Source organism: Leptopilina boulardi, unplaced genomic scaffold, assembly GCF_019393585.1.
Source record: "Leptopilina boulardi isolate dan_hultmark-lab unplaced genomic scaffold, ZJU_Lbou_2.1 LbouV2_59, whole genome shotgun sequence".
NCBI classification, from domain to species: Eukaryota; Metazoa; Arthropoda; class Insecta; order Hymenoptera; family Figitidae; genus Leptopilina; species Leptopilina boulardi.
In genome coordinates this window covers 514,867-541,362 of record NW_026138004.1, presented here as the reverse complement: position 1 = coordinate 541,362, position 26,496 = coordinate 514,867, and the positions used below count along the sequence as shown (strand labels likewise).

The 26,496-nt window shown below is 24.2% G+C and overlaps 3 protein-coding genes across 4 annotated transcripts; 1 reads left to right on the top strand and 2 right to left on the bottom strand.

The window, feature by feature from the left end:
* Positions 1-8: 8 nt before the first annotated feature.
* Positions 9-6,509, bottom strand: LOC127290305 (DNA polymerase delta catalytic subunit). 2 transcript variants are annotated; one of them, XM_051318797.1, is made up of 13 exons: positions 6,332-6,509; positions 5,751-5,850; positions 4,931-5,042; positions 4,289-4,461; positions 3,745-4,007; positions 3,180-3,406; positions 2,837-3,003; positions 2,437-2,682; positions 2,057-2,359; positions 1,495-1,965; positions 1,016-1,422; positions 293-946; positions 9-218 (listed from the first exon to the last, which is right to left on the bottom strand). In XM_051318797.1, the coding sequence occupies exons 1-13, from the start codon at positions 6,379-6,381 to the stop codon at positions 122-124; spliced, it is 3,270 nt and encodes a 1,089-aa protein (XP_051174754.1). In that variant the 5' UTR covers positions 6,382-6,509; the 3' UTR covers positions 9-121. The 2 variants fall into 2 exon arrangements, with proteins under 2 accessions (XP_051174754.1, XP_051174755.1); XM_051318798.1 differs by lacking the exons at positions 5,751-5,850; positions 6,332-6,509 and adding an exon at positions 5,436-5,562.
* Positions 6,510-6,895: 386 nt separating this feature from the next.
* Positions 6,896-15,684, top strand: LOC127290307 (ubiquitin carboxyl-terminal hydrolase 5). The gene is made up of 12 exons (XM_051318800.1): positions 6,896-7,158; positions 7,258-7,383; positions 7,908-8,188; positions 12,022-12,540; positions 12,640-12,711; positions 13,016-13,205; positions 13,386-13,538; positions 13,636-13,817; positions 13,994-14,376; positions 14,571-14,783; positions 15,080-15,189; positions 15,533-15,684. The coding sequence occupies exons 1-12, from the start codon at positions 7,063-7,065 to the stop codon at positions 15,596-15,598; spliced, it is 2,391 nt and encodes a 796-aa protein (XP_051174757.1). The 5' UTR covers positions 6,896-7,062; the 3' UTR covers positions 15,599-15,684.
* A 147-nt stretch (positions 15,685-15,831) lies between these two features.
* On the bottom strand, positions 15,832-26,426 carry LOC127290306 (unconventional myosin ID). The gene is made up of 15 exons (XM_051318799.1): positions 26,196-26,426; positions 24,260-24,366; positions 22,622-22,817; positions 21,301-21,520; positions 20,775-20,996; positions 20,399-20,602; positions 19,904-20,105; positions 19,384-19,553; positions 18,944-19,204; positions 18,542-18,786; positions 18,232-18,394; positions 17,813-18,145; positions 17,456-17,646; positions 17,023-17,271; positions 15,832-16,889 (listed from the first exon to the last, which is right to left on the bottom strand). The coding sequence occupies exons 1-15, from the start codon at positions 26,282-26,284 to the stop codon at positions 16,688-16,690; spliced, it is 3,054 nt and encodes a 1,017-aa protein (XP_051174756.1). The 5' UTR covers positions 26,285-26,426; the 3' UTR covers positions 15,832-16,687.
* Between the last annotated feature and the right edge of the window lie 70 nt (positions 26,427-26,496).

Genomic DNA, 26,496 nt, shown 5'->3' with positions numbered 1-26,496 from the left:
CGATATAATTTTTTTTTTAAAAAAATGCTTTTTATTTCATAAGAAAAAATTGGTGGAAAAAAACTGTACAGATGTAAATACTAATGAAAGATGGGTAACAAAAAAAAAAATAAATAAATAATTACCATTCGGGAACACCAAACCTGCTGATTCTCTTCATCTGTGCATCCAAATCCATTTGTACTTTTTTTCTCATATAGAAAATGGGACAATCTCGACTGTAAGAAATATTTTTTTTTAAACACAAAACAATTAGTTTTCTTTTTTTTTTTATTAAAAATTATATACTTACCTAGTACACAAAACTTCCTGATGAAGACTTCCCTGACATCTCTGACATTCGGTCCATAATCGACAGAATTTCTCCTCAAGTTTACGGCCAGCGGTGACTTCTTTTTCAAAATATTCACCCTCCTTCTCCTCGCAAAATTTACATAGAGCCAATTTTTCACGATCCGCCGTTAAAACAGCCTTACAACCAAGGCAAATTTCTTTTTTCTTTGTAAATGCAACAAGTGCACCAACACGCGATGTTGCAACAATTTTTGTACGCGTATGCTCACCCTTCAATAAAAGTGATTCGGCTCTATCGCCTAATATTGGCTCAAATATTCTCACCAATGGTTTTGACAATTGATTTTGTAAATAATAATTTGTATCAATTGGAATATTATTTTCTAAAACATAAATTGGATCCTCAGCTTTTTGATAGGCTGGCGCACCTTTTGCACCATTAATAAATACATATGGTACACGATCACCAAGTTTTGGCGCTGTACCAGCGTCACGTTTCTTCATTTTTGCCGCCAATTCAACGTGCGCTTGTTTTGCTGTATAATCAGTTTTTGTCAATTCTTTTGTCACAACCAATTGTGAAATGTCTATTCGATTACATAAAAGATCGCTGATCACTTGTTTTGCATAGTCGACTGCATCGTCTGGTTTTCTATTTGCAAAAAAAATAAATAAATAAATTACGAGATTTTAAAAAATAATAGAAAAAAATATAATTTACCTATCGATGAGCAATTTTTGCAAACATGTGTTCATCATATTGGCAACAAGGGGACAATTATCACGGCGAACTGTTTCCAAACCTTTGCAATCCATTTTGTCATATTTCTCAGGTGTTGTGAAATAAAGACCGGCGTAACGTTTTTTATTTATCAAAAGATATGGATAGTAGACTTTTTCGAATTCAAGTTTTATTGGTTTTATAAATTTCGATGAGACATATTCGGCGGCCTCTTTTCCCAATTGCATCGCTTCACGAATATCAGTGACGCCAAATTTCACCATCACCGAATCCGTATCACCGTAAATAACATTTGAATCATGTTTATAGCCATTTTTCTTACAATAATGCTCTTCGACTTCTTGTTTTGTTTTTTCAATCATTGTACGTCCATAAGCCGTTACACTCTGTGAAATTCAATTAATTTTAGTTAGTGAATTAATTATTATTAATTAAAAATAAATTTCTTTTTCTCTTACCGCTGATATTTCCAAACAGGGCAATTTTCCCATTTGAGCGCCAGTGAAACCATAAACGGAATTCGCCGATACTTTCAATGCATATTGTCGTCCATCGAGTACTTTTTTCTTGAGGGGATCCTCTTCTTTTTTTAATTCAGCTTTTGCAATTTTTCGCGCGCTCAATAAATTCTCAAGAATCTCAGGTAAAAGTCCCTTTCGCACATTTGTTTTAACAAACATTGAATTATGCGGTGTTTTTGTGATATCATCATTTGGCAATTGTAATTTATGCTGTGCACTAGGAGTGAGAAGTGTCGTGTAACATAAATTGTGTGCCATAATAATACTCGGATATAGTGAACTAAAATCTAAAGTTGCAATTGGATCACTGTAATAGCCACGTTTTGGTTCAATAACAGTTGCACCTTCAAATTGATCGTCCACACCCTGACCCTGATGAGTTGGAATCAAATATCCCTGTTCTCGGGTCTAAAAAGAAAAATTTTTAATTACTTTTTAAAAATTAATAAATTTTACGAACAAAAAAAAAATACTAGAATAATTATTTTAACACTCTCACCTTTCGTAAAAGTTGTGAAACAACTTTAATTTGTTGTCCCCTTGTCAATAAAGTTGATAATGAAACGCCAGTAACTCTTGCCATTTCCATATAAATAATAATACACATTAATTTATCTAATAAACGAAGAGGTAACATTGCGTCTTTCAAACAATAAACGGCAAGTCGACGACGTGTTTGGGCATTTCCTTTTTGTAAATCAGAAATAATACTGTGATGAACGTCCTCTTTTTGTTCTTGTAAAAAATGATAACTCACTGCATTTAACGTGTACGATCGCAATTTGTAGTCTCTTACCAAGACCTGAAATTTTTTTTTTTTTTTTTTTAAATTTTCTTCATGTAATTTATATATTTTAATGAAAAAAGAAAAATGCTTACCAATAATAAATCGAAGGGTACTCGTCCTTCAAAATTAACATGTTTATTTTCACGTCTACCCATTTGTTTGCTTTGCAATACTTGATTGCGAATAATTGATTTGATATTTTTTATTCGTCCCAAATAATTGAAATCGTTCACTTTTAAATGTTGTGCACGATTAATTAAATAGGGAAAATCGAAATTATTAATATTGTAACCGGTAAAAATATCGGGATCCAATTGTCGAATAAATTCAGCCCATTTCTAATGGAAAATTAGAAAATATAATAATCAATAAAATTAGTATCAAATTCTTAATTGCGTAAAAGTTATAAGCAGATTTTTTTTCAAAATCATAATTTTTATATTTATTATTATTAAATATTTTTAGAATAGTTTTATTTTAAAGTTTTCCTACCCTCAACATTTCTTGTTCGGTTTGATAACTAAGCACTTGACATCCAACAATTGGAGCACATGTGTCCAAGGTGAAAATATTTCGTAAAAAAGGTTCAGGCTCACCCTGTCTAATCACCATGTTAGCAATTTGAATAACTGGATCGTGATTTGGCTCGGGAAATATTCCTGAAAGTACAAAAAAAAATGATTTTTTTATACATTTTTTAAATCACTAAAATTAAATAATTATTAACAATTTGATTACGAAAATAATTAAATTTATAAAGATTTTTTTTTTTTTTTTTTTTCTTGAAAAGTTTAAAATTGTTAAACACTGAAATATTTCTTCTTCTTTTTTTTACCTTTACGACCGGCACATTCGATATCAAAACTAAGAATTCTGAATGGAGCTACTTTTGACCATTCGCCTTCCGGTGCATGAGCGATGAAAGCGTCCCAGGCAACATCAACTTCCATTTGACATCTTGAAGTTATTGGTAAGGCGTGATTATAATAACCACGCGATTTCCATTTTCCAGGTGGTAATTCTATCCATGAACAGCCAACCATATTTGTGTCAACCATAAATCTAGAATAATATTCAAATAATAATTTCAATTGCAATCATTAAAAAAATAAGAGTTATTTTTTTTCAATCACATTTTCAAATTATTTAATTCAATTTTATATAATTATTAACATTATTTTTAAATAACAAAAGGAGTATTTCAATAATTGAAGCGAATATTTATAATAATTGATTTTTACATTAATTAATTAATTTCGAAGTATAAATTTTAAAAAAATAAACATTATTGAATCAGTTATTAAATAAATTCAATTTTTAATCTGAAATTATAGTTTCAAATTCATATTAGTGGACCAATTTTCAAGAAAGTAAATTATTATGTTTTTTTTATTAATTACCGAATATCAAAATCGATGTTACTTTCAAAAGCTTGATAACAGTGATTACTAAAGGCGGCGTAAACAGCTTCTTTTTCCAATAATCGTCTACAAGGTGCAGTTAATTTTGGTAAAGCTACTGTTATTTTGAGAAATGGTTGCAAATCTGAACCGTTGTATCCATAAACACTTTGTTTTTTAACTAATTCAACTGCTAAAATCGCTTCTTGAATATTTTCAGGATTCGATTTCATATCTTTTATCACAGCATTGTTAAGTGCTTCCTGTTTGACAAGAATTTAAGACATTAATAGTTAAAAAAAAAAGGAATTTTTTTTTCCTTGCAGCAAATTTTACTAAATTTTTTTTTCTCTTATATAATAAATAATTATTAATTTAAAATAAATATTATTTTTTAAAGTTAGAGAATAATATTAATTAATTCAATTTTCTAAGAAAAGTGAATATTTCTTTAAATTATTAGAATTATATCGAAGGGACATAAAAAAAAAATGTTGTCCATAAATATACACCCTTATAAATTTGATAATAAATTCTTTTGTACCTTGAAGGGTGCGCAATGATTGTTTGTAAATAAAGTTGGTGCAGTGACAAACAGATAAGGACAAAATCCATGTACGTGACAACAGACTGAATTTCCTTTTTCTGTGACTCCGTATAATCTCATCACTGGAACAGGACCTACCTTGCTTCCTGGCATACCAGGAAGTGGTTGATCTAAAATTAAAGAAAAAGAAAATAATCAAAAATTATGAAAACTACAAAATTTTACGAAAAAGTTATCTGAAATGATTTTAAATAATAATAATAAAAAAAAAATCGAGATTTTTACGAAGCTAAAGTACGCAACGTTTATGATAAACGATTTTTAAAGAAATAATTTTTTAAAATGAACAATTCTGTAATTTTTTGCTTAAAAAATATTTCTTTTAGTTTTCATTAATCATAACAAATTATTAAAAAAAAAATATTTTTTAGGCAAAAAATTATAGTTTTTTCATTTTTAAAAATTATTTCTTTAAAAATCGTTTATCATTAAACGTTGCGTGATTTTTCTCTAAAAATTGGAAAATTGCAAATATCTCAGAAACTAAAACCAACAAATTTTACCTTTTTTCATGCGAACTTTTTATACATAAAAATAATTGATAAGTCACTGATTTTCGAAAAAGAAAAAAAAAATTACCTGTATAATGATCGACGTCGATTTGTTGAAAGCATAATTTATCTTTTGAAGGATTTAAATTTGGAGGAGGAGGTCTGCTCCATTTTGCCGAAGTATTTTCCTGCTCTGGCCCCTATTACATTAAAAAAAAATTAAAATTAATTGAAACAATAACAAATAATAATATTCTAAAATTGATAATAAAAATGCTGATTAATGCGTAATAACTTTTTTTTATATTCTTTTTTATAATTTCTGTTTCTCAGTTACTAATTTTTTAAGTACATTGTACTAAAGGGCTTTTATTCCAAATATAAATAACTAAAATTAACCTAGTTTTAAAAACAAAAATCTATTCTCGAATTTTTTTTTTTATTTCTTAACAAATTACGTTTCAAAATTTATAAACTTAACAATAATAATTAAATAAATTTATTTGCATAAAAGCCAATAAATAGAAATTTAAATAATTTAATTTTGAAATTCTTTTTTTTTTAAATAGAAAAATTGTTTTCTGATTTTTTACCTTCTTTTTTGGAAGAAAATTCCAGTTCATTATTTATTATTAACGTTTCCAATTAGCAAAAAAAAAAAAACATTTTGACATTAATTTCTTTATAATTGACAAGATATGAAGCATATTGCATATTTCTAATTTTATATAAACATTGACTGCAATTTACATATATATATATGTGCTCGCGAATAAAACCGCGCAATTTAAACGTTTCTAATAAATTTTTTCAATTGACATATAAAGAAATGACGTGGTTTTTTGCCGATTTTTTTTTGCAAAAAAATAAAACAGGTAAATAAAGAAAAATTAAAAATTATTACTTACTTCTCCTTTCACGGTGTCCATTTCCAAAAAATCATCATCTTCTCCATCGAACATTGATGCAAGCTCTGATTCAAATGTAGAAGGAGTGTCATCGTCATCTCTAAGAAATCAAATTATTTATTAATAAATAAAAAAAAAGTTTATTATATTATTTTTTATAATTTTATTCATAAATTAACTATACAATTATTTGATAAATAAAATGCGATTCAAAAAAATGTATCTATAATCTTTACTATTAATTTTTAATTTCTTTAAAATTGAAAAATCAAAAGAGATATTTTGGATTTTATTTATAAAAGAATAAAAAATTTTCTAATTTTCATAATTATATAAAAAAAAAAAATGAGAAAAATATAATTAATGAAATTTTTAATTTATCGTTAATTAATTAACCATTATTATTATTTTCATTATAATTTAATAATCTATCTTATTAATATTCTTATACTAATATTAGTGTAAATCAACGAATTCAACAATATTAATTAATAAAGAATTAAATTTGAGAATAATTAAATTTTTAGAGGTTAGAATTTTCGAACGTTATATTATTTAACATAGGCAAAATGTTTATTTACCCGGTTTTTGACTTTTTCGCCGGAGGACCAGTAAATGGTTTCTTATTCATATTTATTATTAACAAACTTTCACAATTTTTAACAACAATTGACAAATATCACACTACAAAATAACACAAACAACAATCATTAAAGAATCTCGTGTAAACGGCGCAAAATATTGTCAATTTGGCGCGAATGCATTTTGTCCAAACTCTTTAAATTGTCCATCTTAATTTAATGGCTGATTTACAATATGAAAAATGTCAAAAATAAAAAACAATTATTTAATTTTTATAAACAACGAATAGAATTACAATTTCTGGAATTTTGTCAAAATGAATTTTGTTCATAAAATTATTCCATGGCGGGTAATTTTGAATTAGTTTGCATAAAAAAAACGTTTTTGCAAATAATATAAAAATAAAATGATTTTAATATGTATATATTTGAAAATAATTATAATTAACTAATTTTATTACATCTTTATGTTTTTGTATAAAAGAAAAGAAAATTTTTTTAAAGACCACGGCATTCTCATGAGAGAAGCTATAGGCCATTTTGAGTTCTGTTTGTGTCTCCCGTCATTTACAGTTTTTGTACTTCTGGACTCACCTTTATTATATATAGAAGTGTAGAAAGATTTATTGAATCGCGTCTCGAGAAAATTATTTCTCAAATAAAAAAAATTTAGATATTAGTTTCAATTAATTTTTAATAGACTTTTTTTTCTACAAAAAAACTATAGAATCATGGAAGAATTATCGAAGCATTTAAAGAAAATTAAAGTACCTGAAGGATCCGATAAAGTTTATAAAGATGAGTGTGTTTATTCTTTTGACACTCCAGTAAGTTGATTTTCCTTTAAGTTAAAATATTGAAAATTTATATTTATTAAATGAAAATTTAATAAATATATAATTATTTATATTATTATTTTTTATTAGGAAAGTCCTACTGGTTTATATATTAGTCTTTCATCATTTTTTGGACTAAGTCAGAAGCATGTTGAATGTTACTTTAGGGAAACGGGAAATGCTGTTTTTCTTCATATCTTGAAGACAAAAAAGGAGGTACATACTAACATTCTTTTCTAATGATAAATAAGATTGAATTACATTTACTTAAAATATCACGAAAAAAAAATTCGATAAATTTTTGCTAAATCTGTAAATATTTATTTTAATTTATTTTAAGTATATATAAATAAAAAAATTAGTAATTTTTATTTCTAATTTGGAAATTGAAATTTGTTTTTAAAGAATCTTAAAAATTTGTATTATTGAAACATATTTAATAAATTATTATTTATTCATTTAATAATTAATTATTACAATGCTTAACTCGACAATATTTATGATCAACGATTAAAAAACAAATTACATTTTTAAACGGAAAATTATACAAAATTTTTTTTCTAATTTTTTTTATCAATAAAAAATAACATTGCAAGAAATATTTTTAAAACGAAAATTCATAAAATTTTTCCTGATAAATTAAATATTTTTTTAAATTTGTTAATAATTATTTATTCAATAAGAATGTATATTAAAATTGGAAAATATTTAAATAATATATTTGTTAAATTATAATTAAGATTCCAAATGAAAATATGGATGGACCGGAAAAGAAAATTACACGATTAGCTATTGGAACGCCTGGAGGATTTAATCCTGATCAACAAAAATACACTTACGAAGAACATTACAAAATTGTTGTATTACCAAATTTTACGGAAATTTCTTATCCTAATGAGGAATTGCCAATGTTGGTACAAATGTCGGTGAAAGCAATTTTAGAAGCTCAATCCGCATTGAAAATTGCCGAACAAGAAGCATTGGCAGGAACTTGGGACGGAGAAGCTCGAGTTGTTTCAAAGTAAAATTATTTTTTTACTATTAAAATGAAATATCTATTTATCTGAATTTTATAGTAGCTGAAAATTTTATCCAATTTTCTATATTATACTTAAATGATTCAATTGACACAAGTTTGATTTATCAAGAAATTTTTTGGTGATTAAAAAATTATTTCTATCAAATTTCAATAAATATAAATTTAAATTAGTTGTAGTATTCAGGCCTCGGATTATACGAATTTTTCTACTTTTTCTGACTTTTTTTTCGAAAATACGACTTTTTTCAAATTATTTTAATAATATGCGACTTTTTTTTTATATTTTTTACAAATTTTTTAAACAAAATACGTCTTTTTTAGAATACAATGCAGATTTTCTTCACATCTTCTATGTTTCAATTATTTAACAAATTTTTCTCGAAATTAATTATTTTAATAAAATTCTTCACAAATTCAATATTATTTTAAACTATTTTTCAATTAAAAATTTTATAAAATTTAACAATTGTTTACAATTTAAAAAAAAAATCAAATAAAATTACCAAAAATTTTAATTTAAAACTTATTAAAATTTAATTATTTTTTTAAAATTTTCCATCTAAAACTTTTTGAAATTTAATAATTTCAACTGGTAACTCTTTCGAAATATAATTATTTTAAATGATTTTTATAATATTCTTCGAAAATTCAATTATTTGAAAGCATTTTTCAATTAAAAAATTTTTAAGTTCAATTTTTGTCTTTAATTTTTAATAAATACTTTAGCAACAGAAATCAACAAAAAAAATTCCAATTCAAAATCACTTCAATTCAATTAATTCGAAAAATTTCAATTTAAAACCTTCTAAAATTTAATTATTTCTAAAAATGTCAACTGTGACTCTTCTAAAATTTAATGATTTTTATAATATTCTTTAAAAATTCAATTAAAAACTTTTGAAATTCAATTTTTGCCTATAATTTCTAATAAATTCTTTATCAACAGATATAACAAAAAATTTCAATTAAAAATCACTTGAAGTTTAATTAATTTCAAAAATAAGAATTGTAAATCTTTAAAAATTTAATTACTTTTAAAAAATGTTATCAAAAATTATTTGATAAATTATTTTCAATTCTGTGAAATTTAATTATTGTCTGAAATTTTAACAAAATCTTTGGAAATTTAATTATTTCTAAAAATTTCAACTATAACTCTTCCAAAGTTCAAATTACACAGGCACACAAAAAAAAAAAAGTTGTCTGTTTCTTGAACTACACATATATTTCCTATAGTATTTTGGCCCGCTGAAACCGAATCTGAGGTCAGAATTGCTCCATCACCCTCAGTTTTTTTTTAAATCGACCAAAACCACCCTTAAACGGACAAATTCACACTTCGGAGATAAAAAATAAATCAACTTATTTTTTAGAAAAACCAAATTTTACATCTACGAAACTTTGCTCCACTAACTCAAAAACAAAGCCAGCATTGATCCAGCACCCCCTGAATTTTTTTAATCGAAAAAACTACCCCTAATCTGAAGAATCAAATTCAGGAGGTAAAACAATAAAATAACTGATTAAAAAATTTTATAACCAGGTATTTTTACTCCAGCAAGGCAGAAACAAATCCAGAAATGCTCCCTCACCCTCTAAATTTTTTTTAAATCAAAAAAACCACCCTTAAATAGAAAAATTCAAATTTAAGAAGTAAAAAAATAATAAATTACCGGCTTTTTTTAAAAACAGAACCTTACATGTTTGTAGTTTTGCTCTACTAACTCAAAAAAACAAAGCCAGCATTGATCCAGCACCCCCTGAAATTTTTTTAATCGAAAAAACTACCCCTAATCTAAAGAATCAAATTCAGGAGGTAAAACAATAAAATAACTGATTAAAAAATTTTATAACCAGATATTTTTACTCCAGCAATGCACAAACAAAGCCAGAAATGCTCCCTCACCCTCTAAAATTTTTTTAAATCGAAAAAACCACCCTTAAATAGAAAAATTCAAATTTAGGAGATTAAAAATTAAATAACTGACTTTTTTAAAACAGAACCTTTCTACATCTATGTATTTTCGCTCCACTAACTCAAAAACAAAACCACCATTGATTCATCAACCTCTGAATTTGTTTAATCGAAAAAACTACCCCTAATCTGAAGAATCAAATTCAGGGGGTAATATTTTTTTACTTCTTAAATTTGAATTTTTCTATTTAAGGGTGGTTTTTTCGATTTAAAAAAATTTAGAGGGTGAGGGAGCATTTCTGGCTTTGTTTCTGCATTGCTGGAGTAAAAATATCTGGTTATAAAATTTTTTAATCAGTTATTTTATTGTTTTACCTCTTGAATTTGATTCTTCAGATTAGGGGTAGTTTTTTCGATTAAAAAAATTCAGGGGGTGCTGGATCAATGCTGGCTTTGTTTTTTTGAGTTAGTAGAGCAAAACTACAAACATGTAAGGTTCTGTTTTTAAAAAAAGCCGGTAATTTATTATTTTTTTACTTCTTAAATTTGAATTTTTCTATTTAAGGGTGGTTTTTTTGATTTAAAAAAAATTTAGAGGGTGAGGGAGCATTTCTGGATTTGTTTCTGCCTTGCTGGAGTAAAAATACCTGGTTATAAAATTTTTTAATCAGTTATTTTATTGTTTTACCTCCTGAATTTGATTCTTCAGATTAGGGGTAGTTTTTTCGATTAAAAAAATTCAGGGGGTGCTGGATCAATGCTGGCTTTGTTTTTGAGTTAGTGGAGCAAAGTTTCGTAGATGTAAAATTTGGTTTTTCTAAAAAATAAGTTGATTTATTTTTTATCTCCGAAGTGTGAATTTGTCCGTTTAAGGGTGGTTTTGGTCGATTTAAAAAAAAACTGAGGGTGATGGAGCAATTCTGACCTCAGATTCGGTTTCAGCGGGCCAAAATACTATAAGAAATATATGTGTAGTTCAAGAAACAGACAACTTTTTTTTTTTGTGTGCCTGTGTTATTTATAATAATTTTAATATTTTTTTAAAAATTCAATTATTTAAAAAAGTTTGAAATAAAAATTCTAAAATTAAATTGTTATCAAAATTTTTTTTTTTTCACTTATTAATTTTTTAAATATTAAAATTAAAAAATCTACTTTTTTGTGAATGTAAATCGACTAAAACAACTTTTTTTGCACCTTAAAGTCGATCCGAGGCGTGAGTACTTGTTGATTAAAATTGTAATCGTTGTAAATTTAAATTCATTCTAATTCTAATTAATCAGCCATCAATTCAATCAATACAAAATTCAATTTATCCAAATTTGAATATATATATTTAAATTTCAATCTATTCAACTTTTAATTGATCCAAATTTCAATGTAATTAAATTTTATTCGATTCAAATTTCAAGTAATTCAATTTTCAATAAATTCTAATTTTTTTTAACGAAGCTGAAGTACACAACGTTTATATAAACGATTTTTAAAGAAATAATTTTTTAAAATGAAAAATTCTATAATTTTTTGACTAAACAATATTTCTTGTACTTTTCATTAATCAACAAATTATAAAAAAATATTTTTTAGGCAAAAAATTATAGAATTTTTCATTTTAAAAAATTATTTCTTTAAAAATCGTTTATATAAACGTTGCGTACTTCAGCTTCGTTTTTTTTTATATAGTTAAAATAAAAATTTCTTAGGTAATTAAAATTTTAATAAAATTGCAAATTCAGTCCGAATTTTAATTGATTATCCGAATTTCAGTTTATTTAAAATTTAAATTGATTTAAGTTTAAAATTATCCAAAATTTAATTTAATTAATTAATGAAATAATGTAATTAATAAAAATAAATATTCAATAAATCAAATAAAATTTTAATTTTCTGTACTATATAGACACGCAGAGAATTTAAAACAATTAGACAATGGAATTAAAATACCGCCAAGTGGTTGGAAATGTGAAAAATGTGATCTCACACAAAATCTTTGGCTAAATTTAACTGACGGAAGTATATTGTGTGGACGTAAATTTTTCGATGGAAGTGGTGGCAATGATCATGCTGTGGAACATTATCGTCATTCGGGTTATCCATTGGCTGTTAAACTTGGAACAATAACAAAAGATGGAAAAGGTGATGTCTATTCATATGATGAAGATGACATGGTCCTTGATCCAAAGCTGATTGAACATTTAGCACATTGGGGTGTGAATATAACGCAAATGGAAAAAACAGAAAAATCCATGATTGAATTGGAATTAGATCTCAATCAAAAATTTGGCGATTGGGTAACATTACAGGAATCATCGACAAAAGTTTATGGTCCCGGTCATACGGGTCTTGTAAATCTTGGAAATTCATGTTATCTCAATAGTGTTTTGCAAACATTATTTGTCATTCCTGATTTTATCAATCGGTTCGTATTTTCTATTTTCTACTTTCTTTTTTGTTTAATAATTTAATTATTTTATAAGTAACATTTTATTAATTATATAATTAACTATATTTATTTCAGATACCATAATGAAGCGGACAAAATTTTTACAAATAGTGTTCACAATCCACCAAATGATATTAACGTCCAAATGTAAGTAGGAAAATTAAAATTATTTTAAAATAATTTTCAATGACAATTTTTATATCTAGATAATAATTAATAAAAATTATTTTTTTTTCTTTCTCTTTTTTTGACCTCTCTTCTAAACAAAATACTTTTTTGTGGAGATAAAAAAAAAGAAATAAAGAATAGTAAATTTATTAGTTAGGATTATTTTCTTTTTTATAATCATATAAACTGATTTACTAACATTGATGTGTTTAAAATTTTTTTTTTTTTTCAATTTCACATAAATATTAAAAGAGAATTGAGGGGAAAAAAATATTGATTTCAGGGCAAAATTATCAATTGGATTACTATCGGGACAATATGCTCAACCTCCAAAGTCGGATAACGATGAATCAAGTCAAGGAATTTCACCGCGAATGTTTAAGCATTTAGTTGGGCGTGGACATCAAGAATTTTCATCGAATAGACAACAAGATGCTCAAGAATTTTTCCTTCATTTGATTAATCTTTTAGAAGTAAGTATAGAAATATAATTTTTTTTGCTTCACACTAATTTCGTTTTCTTTTTTAAAAAATAATTTTTTAAAAATATAATTATTACAATTTAAAAAATAAACAATTTATTCGTAGATAATATTTATTTAATTTTAAAAAACGTGTGATATTAATTTACTTTTTTTTTTTTTGTTCAACAGCAAAATAATCATCATTTAGAGAATGCGGCAGATTGTTTTAAATTCAAAGTGGAGGAACGATATGAATGTAATAGCTCGAAAAAAGTTCAATACACGTCTCGACCCGAATATCTTTTACCTTTACCAATAGCTTTAGATTGTGCAATAAACAAGGTAATTAATTATTGTTTACGATAATTATATTATAATTCTTTGGAAAATAGAAAACTCATCATTTTTTTTTTTTTTTTTTTTTTTTAATCGTATTTAGGAACAAGTTGACGCATATCTTGCTAAAAAGGACGAGGCGGAGAAAAATAACCAAAAATTAGATTTTCACGATATTGTAAGACCAAGAATAAAATTGTCCTCATGTTTGGAAGCTTTTGCAAAAAGTGAAATTATCGAACAATTTTATAGTACGGCCTTGAAGGAAAAAACGACCGCTGTAAAGTAAGAATTTTCTAAAAATTAAACTAACTTTTTTTATAGGAAATTTAATTAAAATTTAGAACTTGATGGATTTTTCTATTATTATATTTTTTTATTTTGAATTTTCTATATTTGTAATTATTGCTTTTATTAATAGTTAGCAATTAGAAATTATTATTATTATATTTTGTTTATAGAACAACGAAATTAGCAACATTTCCCGATTATTTATTGATTCATTTGAAAAAATTCACGGCAAAGGAAGATTGGACGCCAATTAAATTGGACGTTGAAGTTGAAATGCCGGATTTATTAGATTTAAGTTGGTTGGAGGGAAAGGGATTACAGCCAAATGAAGAATTATTACCAGAAGTCACTGAATTGGAACATCCACAACCGCAATATGATCCGGCAATTATTGATCAATTAACGGAAATGGGCTTTCCATTGGAGGCATGTAAAAGGGCTGTGTTTTTCACCGAAAATGGTGGTTTTGAAGAAGCCACCAATTGGCTAATGACACACATTGCCGATGATAATTTTTCCGAACCATTTGTACCACCTGGTATTATGAAAAAAAGTTGGTATTTTTCTTTTTCTCACAATTTTGTTTTTTTTTTTCTATATATTTAAAAATTATTTTATCTATTTTATTAAGAAATTTTATATATTATTTTTTAATGGGATATATTAATTTGTTTTTAATATTAAAAATGAAATGTTTTATTTTGTTTTTGTAATTATATTAATATTGGAATTTTTTGAATTTTAAAGATCAAAATAGTTTTGTACCAAATGAAGAGAGATTGGTAGAAGTAATGAGTATGGGTTTCACTGAAGAAAAAGCGATAAGAGCTTTAAAAGCAACAAATAATAATATGAAACATGCGGTCGATTGGTTATTTAGTCATTTGTCTGATTCGGATGAAACGCCAATGGAAGTGGATACAAACTCAAAGGATGGAAACTTTAGAAACGGAAGTGGACGTAAGTCAATTTAAAAAAAAAAAAAAACGATAAAAATTGATAATTTTCATTTCTTTAAAATCAGTCTTATAACAATTATTTTGTTTTTTTGCAGTTTTTAGGTAAAATTTATATTTAAAAAAAGGAAAAAAAATGTTCCATTCTCACTATTCATTCATTAACAAATAAAATTTAACTATGTGAAAAATTATACTTTTTTCTAAAACTTCAAATCGTATAAAAGAATTCAATTTTTAAAATTCAATTATTGCAAAATTAAAATATTGTGTAATTTAATTATTTAAAATTTTTTTCAGGTTATAAATTAATTGGTTTTATTTCTCACATGGGAACTTCTTCCATGGTTGGACATTACGTTTGCCATTTATTAAAAGAAAAAGGTTGGATCTTATTCAATGACGAGAAGGTAAACAAAAAATTTGTTAAATTATTAAATTTTATTTCGATTTTCAATTTATTTTTTATTTAAATGAATATTTTATTCAGTTTTATATGATTTCGAAATTTCTCTTTTATACAATGAGAATAAATAAAATTATATTATTATTATTATTTTTACCTTTAACTTTTAATTTTGCAAATTTTTAAAATTTCAAATTTATATAATTTTAATTTATTTTTAAAATTTATTATTTTGTATTTTATTTTAATTAAATAATTTATTCGGTTTAATTTTTAATAATTTAATAATTAAATGTTAATATTTTAAATTTTGCTCAGTTTTGATAAATTTTCCATTTAATTTACAGGTTGCAGTGTCTGAAAATCCTCCTAAAGATTTAGGATACATTTATCTGTACGAACGACTTGATTAACAAGAGCATTATATAAGTTGCCAGTTTTTGTATAAATAATTATTATATTTACAATTTAACAATAAAGAATTCAATAATTCTAACAATTCATTCTTTCAATTTAATGACATGGACTCTCATATATATATGGAAAGAATATCAAAGTTTTTAATTTTTTTTTTCTAAAATAATTTTATTCCTATTTCTTTTCAACAATGGCACAATTTTTAAATGGAATGTACCAAAAAACAAAATTTGTTACAATTTATTCTCAATTATATTTCACAATTATATAGGCACATTATTAAAAATAATAATTAAATGCGTTCACAAAAATAAGCCATTTTAGGATAATATATAGAATACATTTCAATATTTTTTTTTTTTTTTGTAATCTTAAAATCGTAAGTACAATATTTAATTGAAAAAAAAAAAATAATGTATTTTTTAACAATGCAGTAAAATATAAAATTCCAACTAGGTATTTCATGAAAATTGTCTGTTACAAAAACTTGTATAAAAAAAAAAATTCGTCTATATAAATGGAATTTCTTAAGTACCAGTTTGACATTCTTTTTTTTTAATAGAAAATAGAATAATTTACTTTTTCGAATATAAAAATGATATTAGTCATTTTTTCCTACAAAAATAATAGTGTGAATAATAATAAAAATTTATATAAACAAATAATTGTAAGCACCTTAAGAATAATGACTGAAATCATTTTTATTCTCGAGTCAATAAAAATACTTAATTAAAAAAAAAAAATTGTATAATTCTCTGCGCTGTAAATCAATTATGCATTACATTTTTTTTTATATTAGGCGATATTATTTACAAAAAAAAAACAAACTTAATAATAAAAAAAAAATTTTGCGCGCGCACCATCGTTTTTTTTTTTTATTCAAATTTCTTTTAATTCTCTCATTAAAATCAAAATTCTAGTCACTGTAAATTGTACTTTTTTTTTAAGTTCAGTACAAACTCACAAATGTGAGTCAAAAAGAATTCGATTTAGAGAAAATGTGTATATAAATATATATATATAAAGATTTATTTAATGCGTAATAAAATAGAAATACTTTTTTATTTTCTCTCGCCTTTTTAAGACTAGCTTACCGTTTTGATTCTCATTTTATCGTCAATTATTCCAATTGATGGTGGAACTGCATAAAGAATATTGTCGCCATTTTTCGAAAATATTGGCTCAACAATATTGGGCAATACTTCAATGCTTAATACTTTACTTCTGTTGCCCAACATGCATTTGAATCTTGTTGCAACTGTCACTAAAAGATCGCTTCGTCGTAATCTTGAAAAAATAAACGTAAAGAAAATTTTTGTTAAACGTAAAGAATTTTTTTTTTTTTTTTTTAATTTAAAGAATTAAATTTAATACACTTTTGATTTTAATTATTAATTGAATTACAAATGAAAAAACTTACTGAAAATATGCGTTGCACAAAATTCCCACGAGTTCACCAATTCGATCTTCTTTCGATAATAACGAGACAATTAAATCATTTCCATGATTTGAATGAATCGTAATAAGTTGATCTTTTCCCGGCGAAACACTAAGGCCAGTGATTTCAGAAATTGGCATTCGTTTTTTCATATTTTTAAATTTAATCCCATCTAATTTATAGACAGAATGCTCCGTCACTAAAAGTACTCGATCCGCTTGTTTATTATGCCTGAAATTTTTATATAATTAATATTCAACTTATTATTTATTAACTAGAATATGAAATAATAAGTGCAAAAAAAGAGTAGTTTTAGTCGATTTACATTCCAAAAAAAAGTCTTGTTTTTTAATTTTAATTAAATTTAATTAGTTAATAAAAATTTTTTTGTTGAAGAAAAAAAAGTGTTACTAACTTGTTTGTCTTTTTAACGAAAGCGCTGAAAAGAACGGATTTGAAGTGATCTGTATTCTTTAAATTATTAACGGATGCATTGAAAATATCACTGTGAGGATTCTCGCGCAAATAAGAAAGATAATTTCCTTCCCAATTACGTTCCTGTCCCCAGTAAGAACGTTTTTTACACAAAGCTGCTCCAGCTGTCATCTAAATAAAAGTAAATTTAACAAATTTTAATACATTAAAATATTGTACCTATATTATAATTTACAAATTTAGTAAAAAAAAAAAAAACAAATACAGATATAATAAAAAATGATTATAAATATAATTATATATTTTTTCTCTTATAAAATAAATTAATTTACATTACCTTTAATCTGAGCTGGGGCCATTCTTCTTTTGGAATATGCCTTAAAATCATCCACGCTCTCCAACGGGCGAAGATTTTTTTTAACAATGGAACACTACGTCGAACAGCAAAAGTTTCACGAGGCCATGGCAAATGTTTACCATAATCGGCCAACGATTTTGCATGTCTAAATGTTTTCGATAGATCGCTAATATAAATATAAAGTTTATAATTTCGATAATATTTCATAATTGTTAATGCAGCCTTCATTTTCTTATAACGTTTTCGACCCAAATAACCTCGCCATTGTTTTTGCAATAAAATAACAATTCCCGGAATTAAATCACTGCGAGCCTAAGAAAGAGAATACAATTTTTTTTTTTTTTAATTCTATTTTTTCAATTTATGAAAAATTAATTTGCAAAATAAAGAAAACAAACCTTTTCAAGAGCAAACAAAGTTTTTGGGGATCGGATAAAAATTTTTGTTTTTCCATATTGAACGTCATTTTGAAATCCTTTCTCTTCCATGAGAGTGTGAACACCATCTTTGTCGGTTCCTCCACGAAAGTTTGGCCACGTGTATTGAGAAATCATTTTGTACCTGCGATAAAAATTTCAATATATATATATTTATATTTTATTAATTAAAATATTTATTATTAATATATTTTATTAATTAATAATCTTTTTTAGTATATTTAAGTAAATTTTTTTTTTTATTAAAGAAATAAAGTAATAAATTACAAACCTTTTCAAAAATTTATCATAAGATTGTCTGTAGACGAAACCAGCTCGTCTGACTAGAATATTCTCAACGAGACCTAAATATCGCACTTGATGGCTCACTCTTTCTTCATCGAAAACAACGGGAGACTTCACCTCGTTTGGTTTAATACATCTCACGTAATATGGCTCTTTACTCGTTAAATTCTTAATCAATGCGATCATTGAATTTTTAAAGAGCGTTCCAGCAGTCAACGGCCTTTTTGTCGTCTGAAACATTTATTTCTACATGAGTTTACGAAAATAAAAAAAAAATTATTTTGTGAAATAGAAAATAATCAAAAATTATATGTAAAAAAAAAAATTAAATTAGAACACTAAGATTCAATTTTTGAAACTTTTTTTAAAATTTGGAAAAAAAATGTACCTTTGTAATGTCCTGGGCACCTTCAGGCCACATACTGCTGATATTAGAATTTTTGCTTTTAAACAATAAACGTTTAAAATCCTGAAATAGTGTGTCTTTATTTTTGTCCAAAAATCCATCGATACTGTAAACAACATCTCCTGCATAGTGTTTTATTCTAAATTGAACTTTGTGTTTCAATTCCTTATCAAGCGGTTTCAATTGTCGTGACATGTAATGATTGTGATTAACAAGCTTTTTGTCCATTGCCTCAAGAAGCAACTAAAATAAAAAAGTTACTAATAAAAAAAAAAGAGGAAAAGGACAATTATTTGGAATTTTTAATTTCTTAATTCTTAGAAGCAATTTCAAAAAAATGTCTTTCACTCACCAAAAATAAAAAAAAACAAAGAAAAAAAAGAAATTGTAAAAATGATTGTAATCTAAATTTTTGTTGTTACCTCATCTGTCACTTTGCCAACATTTAAGCAAGCTTCGTCAATAATTGCTATAATTCCTTTGTGGGATTGTTCCACGAGGTCACAAATCACCTGATTATTGAAATAATCAATATTCTGCCAGGCGATTCCTTCTTTTCTGTATTCTTCCTGTTCCTGTTTCAAGACCAATTCTGTGGAGAATAAAAAAAAAAGTGTTAAAAGAAGCGAAAAGATAATCAAATTATTGACGCATTGATAGAAAATAACATTAAACAATAAATTAACAAAAAAAAAACTAACAAGTTAGAAAACTATTATTAAAAAAAAAATATTAGAATTGGAAATTTTTAAAATATTATTATTATAAACAAATTAATTTGTTATTATATTTCTTTTTAAATATACAAAAAAAAATTAATAATTCCTATTTTCAATTATTAAAATAAACATTAATAAAAAAACAAAATTTAAGAATTATATTTGAAATTATAATAATTATTATATATTACATAATTATTCTGAAATTTTCTTTTTTTTTTACCAATAAAAAGTTGTTGAAGTTTTTCGTTACAATAATTGATGCAAAATTGTTCGAAACTATTGATGTCGAAAATTTCAAATCCATAAATATCCAGTACACCAATGACGGTTCTGTACCTTTTATAAACACCATCAGTTGAATTAACGTTAATTGTTTCGTTAATCCTTTGTACGATCCACGTAAATAATCTCTCGTAAATAGCCTTAAAAAATAATGGGAAATAAATTTTATTTCAAACAAATAATTATTATTCGTTTCCGAATACAAAATAAATTCAAATAAATAAAATTTCGTTGAAAAACAATATTTTTTGAGTCAATAAAATTTCGATTATAAAAAAATTTTTTTTTGAATAAAATTTCCTTTTTGTTACTTTATAGAGAATAGAAAATTTTCAATAATTTTAGGAAAGATCTTTTGGTAACTCTTGTTAATGAATAAAAAGGAAATTTTATTAACTTCCCTTAAAAATAAAAATTATGAGATAACACTAACCTTTGCTAAAGCATCTCTGCCATATTCTGCTTCATTTAATGTATGTGTCTTTTGCATAACTTCCCCGCCAGCGGCAATAACTCTATGTGATAAGGCAGTGTTAAGCTCATTCGAATTAATTGATAGCAACTGAGCGACACTATTAAGTGCATTTTTATTGACAATTACAACCACATCGTCATTAAGATTAAATTTTATGTTGCCCTAAATCAAAAAAAGAAAGAAAAAATTCATTAAACTTTCGCCTTTTTCTGTCTAGATATCAAAAATTTATTATTTTTAATGTTTATTGTAAAGTTTAATTTAAACTTTTAAAATTACGATTAAGAAAAAAAAAAAACTTTTTCTTTAAAAAAGAAGAAGAATTATTATTTACCAAATTCAAAACACCACCAACTACAGACCAAATTGTTTGCACTTCACTTGGAGAAAATCCCAAGGTTGCCATGGCATTTGTGACAGTTTTATAGTCCGATTTATCCACCGTTGTTGCTTTAACATTATTATTGTTCACGTCACAACTTAAATAATTATAGGCACTTGGATTTCGTTGTAGTTGTAACGATTTCAGTTCACTTTCATTGCATCCATTGAGCAACTAGAGACAAAAAAAAAAGTCCTTTCAAAACTTAATTCATAATTCACATTTTTCTTTTTACTAATTTTTTAAAAATATAAGATATAAAATTATTTTTGAAACTATATATTTTATTTTTTAGCATTAATTTATTAATTCACAAACTATTGAAAATAAAATAAATAAATAATTATAATTATTTATTATAAAATAAGTAATTTAAAACATAATAATAAATAATAACAAAAATAATAGGAATTAAATAAAAAAGAGAGAAATTGAAAAATTATATATTTAAAAGAAAAAGTTGTATCTAGATTAATACCTGATAAAAGCAATGAAAATTACGCTCTCCCTTTTGCTGATAAACAACTCGAGATTTTTCGAGAAGATAATTTGTTACATCACCACCAACAGGATCGCCTTTAAAATCGAAATTAATATCCATGTATTTGCCAAATCGAGAGGAATTGTCATTTCTGTTGGTTTTTGCATTGCCAAACGCCTCAAGAATCGAATTCGATTGAATGAGAATATTTTTCACTCTAAATTAGTAGGAAAACAAAAATTATATTCTTTTCTAATATAATATTTTGACAAAAAATTTCCGTACATAATTAATTAAATAAAAAAATATATAATATATTGTTGTTTTAAAAAGAATTAATTTTTTTTTTTATACAATGAAAATAATTTTTTACAATAGGTAAAATTATTATTTTTTCTAGATTAAAATTTAATTAAAAAAAAAGAAATCAAAAAACTGAATTTATTGAAAAAAACTATTCAAAAAAAAAATGGCAAATAAAGTTGATTTGCAATTTATAACAAGAAATAACTTTCATTTTTGTGTTTAATGAATTGGAAACTAATACAATTTTATTTACCGGAAAAGTGCAAGTTTTGAATCGTAAAAATGCGACGTGAAAAAAAAATATTTTCTTTTGTCAAACAAAAATTCATTTTCTTAAAATAAAAATGCTTTGTTTTTAAAATTTTTACTGTAAAATAGATTGTTTTGTAATTTTGTTTCTAAATTAAATTAACTGTATAATTAAATTGCAATTGGATTAAAAGTTGATTATATAAGAGAAAAGAATTTGATGTAGGTATTTAAATTCTCAAACTTTAATTTACGTACGGAATAAAGATAATTGGGTGTATAATTGAATTATAATTAATACTATTATTAGGTAATAATATGTATAACAAGGCTTTGATTACTAATTATTATTATTAATTGGATTTTAATTAACTGTATCAAATAATTAATTGCTAACTAAATAAATTTTAATAAAAAATTTACATTTTCTAAAAATTTAATATAAAGTAATTTAAAATTTTTAAATTTAAATTTCATAATTTCTAAATTAATTTAATTAAAATCTAATAAGCGAAAACTTTCTTCTAATTTTTTTTTTTTTTTTTTTTTTTTTTTTTTGCATATGTAAAATAGAAAATTGATTTAATAATTTTTCATAAAAAAAAAATTAATAAATAAATTAATGATTGTAGATAAAATTGTGTGCTTTTGTTATTTTATGTAGTTATAATAAAAATCAATCTTATTTTACTGGTTTAACAAAAATGAAAGTGAAAATTGGAAATCAAGTAAATAAAGTTATTTTTCTAAAAATTAGAGTTACCTTTCTATTTCCTGCTGGCCACAGACATTAGTAACGGCAGCAATATATTTCATAATAATCTTACTGGCTTCAGTTTTACCAGAACCTGATTCCCCGCTAATTACAATACATGTATCGCGACCCTGTTGTTTCATCTCTCTGTGTACAGCATCCGCGATCGCAAAAATATGAGGCGGATTCTCGAAAAGTTCTCTTCCTAAAGAAATTAAAAATTTTTCCATTTATTATTTTCATAAAATTTATTAAATTAAAATTAGAAATTATATTTATAATTTTAAAATTTTTATATTTAAAAAAAAATTAACTGGAAAAATAGTAAATTAAAAAAAAAAAATCAATAAAATATTTTTGTATTAAAAAAAAAAAATGTATTCCTCTGAATCTAAAATTGAAAATATGAAATTATTTCATGGCTGTTTCGAATTTCAAAAGCGAAATTTCTGAATTAGGTTAATGATTCTTTTGCGAATGTAAAAAAGAAAAGAGAAAATCACTACATTATCTGAGGTCAGTGTAAAATACAGTTTAATGTGCAAAACGATGCTAAGAAGGATTTACCAATGCTATATTATTAAATGACTCATAATACACGAGTAATGACACTCAAAGAGCTACTTAATTCAATGATCTCATCATTCGTTTATGTTTTTTTTGTTATTTTCACTTTTCTTATTTTAGAAGAAGAAAAATCGTCTTTTTAATGAAAAAAAAAATATGTTAATTTAATAGTAAGAATAAAATATAAATGAATTACATTTTTTTCCATTACTTAATAACTAGGAAATGAATAAAAAAAATATATTCAAATTAAATCATCGATGATTCACAATGTGAGATTAATAAATCAATTTTTTTTTTCATGATGCTAAATTCCATTCAAGGAGTTTTTCATGTGAAAGAAAAAAAAAATGAAAAGTATAGAAATCATCTTCGTAATTTTGACTTCATATCTATGACGAAATCAATGTCGCTAATCTTGTTTCAATACGTGTGTCATGCTTGTCAATTGTCATTGACTCATGTGCTATAATTATTGACATAACTAGCATCTCAAAAATATTAACTATTGACATATCATTCCAATTAACGTGCAATGAAATGGAGAACAGAAAAAAAATATCATCAATTTATATGGCTTTTAATATATTATATTGTTTTTAATAATAGAATATAAATTTTTAATTTTAAAACTAAAATATATTTTTTAATTTATAAATTAGTTTTCTTTTTCGTTGTTTTTTTTGTTTTCTTTTTATAAAATATAAATTTGCCATTTTTTTCCTATATATATATATAAATTATTAAATAATATAATATTTAAATTGTTTTTAATAATAATATTTATTATTAAAATTTAAATTATTAAATTTTATAATAAAAAACAATTTTTCTTTGAATATTACAAAAAAAAGTTTGTTTTTATTTTACATAAAAAAATAAAATTTGCATGAAAATTTATAAATTTCCCATTTATAAATAAATGAAAATTTCTTTATTTTAATTAAAATAACTAAATGAAGAAAATTTTTGCACATGATCAGTTTGAAAGTACATCAGCTATATATACCTGATAATTCTGGAATCCATATATGAAAAAGTTGAAATAACTTTTTTGAGAATTAAAAAAATACACATTACCTTTATATTTGTTAACGTAGTCTGCATTGTAGATATTTGAACTCCTGTAAGGATTAACGCTTACACAAACCTCTCCAATGTATGTATAAATTTTGCCACCATTGAATCTGTAATATAGGTAAAACTAACTAATAATGCAACTAAAAAGAAAATTTACCCAAAAAAAAAAAAAAAAAATATTTCAAAATACAAAAGTGGAAAATTAATATAATAATTAAATTAAAATAATAAGTAAATAAAAATGAAAAATTATAAAAGTAACAGTAAATATTGATGGTAATAATATTTTTACAATAATTGTAATTATTATTATTATTATTATTATTATTATTATTATTATTATTATTATTATTATACAATTATAATATAATAATTAATTATTCACGTTTAAAAAAAAAATTAAAAAATTCTATTATTATTAAATTAAATTATTAAATTCATTTATTCATTCCTTTTTTCATTTTTTTTCATTCAAAAATAATAATTATTATTTTATAAAAATTATATTATCATAATATTAATATTCAATTATTTTATTTACCAATAAAAATTACAAATAAAAATTAAATTTTCTTATCAATAATTGCTTATCTACTAGACAATGAATGATAAAATTTTCTAAGAAACCCTATAATCATTATCGTCGCAAGTTTAAAAAAAAAAAAGTGATTATATCTCTCTTGACAATAATGATCATTATGAAATCAAATTGACGTTAATTTTATTCTTTTCTTTTTTTTTCACCTGAAATCGACAAATGATACCGTTCAAGTAACCAAAGATTGCAATTTTACTGATTAGTGAGACCTTGGATTGAAACCTGCTCAAGATAATTATCGTTGGGGATAAGGGAAAGGGGATACATTAGAGGGAGAGACGAATATTATTATTTAACTTAAAAGAATGCAAATTGGTTAACCTATTATATTTAAACGAAAAAAATAAACAATAATAAAAAAAAAACAGTCTCGAGACTAAAATTCATTTCTCACATTCCTTTTATGAAATTAATTTGCATTTATATTTGTGTTTTTTTTTTAAAGGAAAAAAAGGATTATTTAATTATTTAAACTAATTTTGAATATAAAATAAAAATGTATAAAATAAAAAAATGGATTAATAAAAATATATAATTAATAAAATTTTCTAAAGCTATATTATGTTATTCAAAAACAGTTATTTTTAGTTATCAATACTATACACGTATAAAAGATAACACATGTAATTAACACATTTTACAAGTCAAATGCTCTAATACATTTATTATACAAAGAAATTTTTTTTTTTTTTTTAACAGCTAAAAGTATTTACTCTATAAAATACAGTGAAAATGCAATATTTTGATGTCATGCAAACACATGCGAGTTGTAAAAAAATCTCTTGACAGATGTGAATTTTTGAATAAAAAATTTCTTGTAAAAAAATCAATTTTAAGGTTATTTTTCAAAAAAAAAAAAATTCTTTTTGAAGATAACGTTTTTCTTCTTCAAAATTAATGATAAAATTTGACTGTGGTAAGCAATTTAAAAAATGAGTCATCCGTTAACACGCAATGTCTCATCGTTAATAATTATAATTCTAAGCATTTACACATTACATGAATGAAAAACGGGATATACATAAAAAAAAAAAAGCTCTGGAGAAAAGCTTAGCGCAGGTTACTCATAAATTGTATTTTTAGGTCATTCGTAAATATAAACTTGGTGAAAATTAAACCACGCCCTCTGGGCGCTTGACAAAAATTGAATAACAGGTGGTTTATTGTCACCTGTACTCTTAGAAAAAAATGAATTAAAATAAATAACAATTGACAAATTTTTTTTTTTTATAAAACAAAATTATCGAATTAGATAGTTTCGCGTGTTTGTCATTATTATTATTATTATTATTATTATATTCACATACACACAAACAAGAGAGAATTGAAAATTTTTACCTGACTCGTAAATTTTCAACAACTTTCTCGAGGGTGATTTCGTCGAGAAGAACAAAATCCCCGATGCCGACACCCTCTTCAGCAGCCATGGCTTTTTAGATTCTTCGCTCTTCAATTCCAAACATTTATTAGCAACAAACTGAACTTGAGTCACTTTTTTTTTATAACTCTTTACCTCGCGTTTGGCCGCGTGCGGCTGTCAACGGATTGCATTTACTAAGTAACGTTGAATTGTATATACATATATAGACATTGTATGTGTATATATATGTAGACATTGTATATATGTAGCGGATTTTCA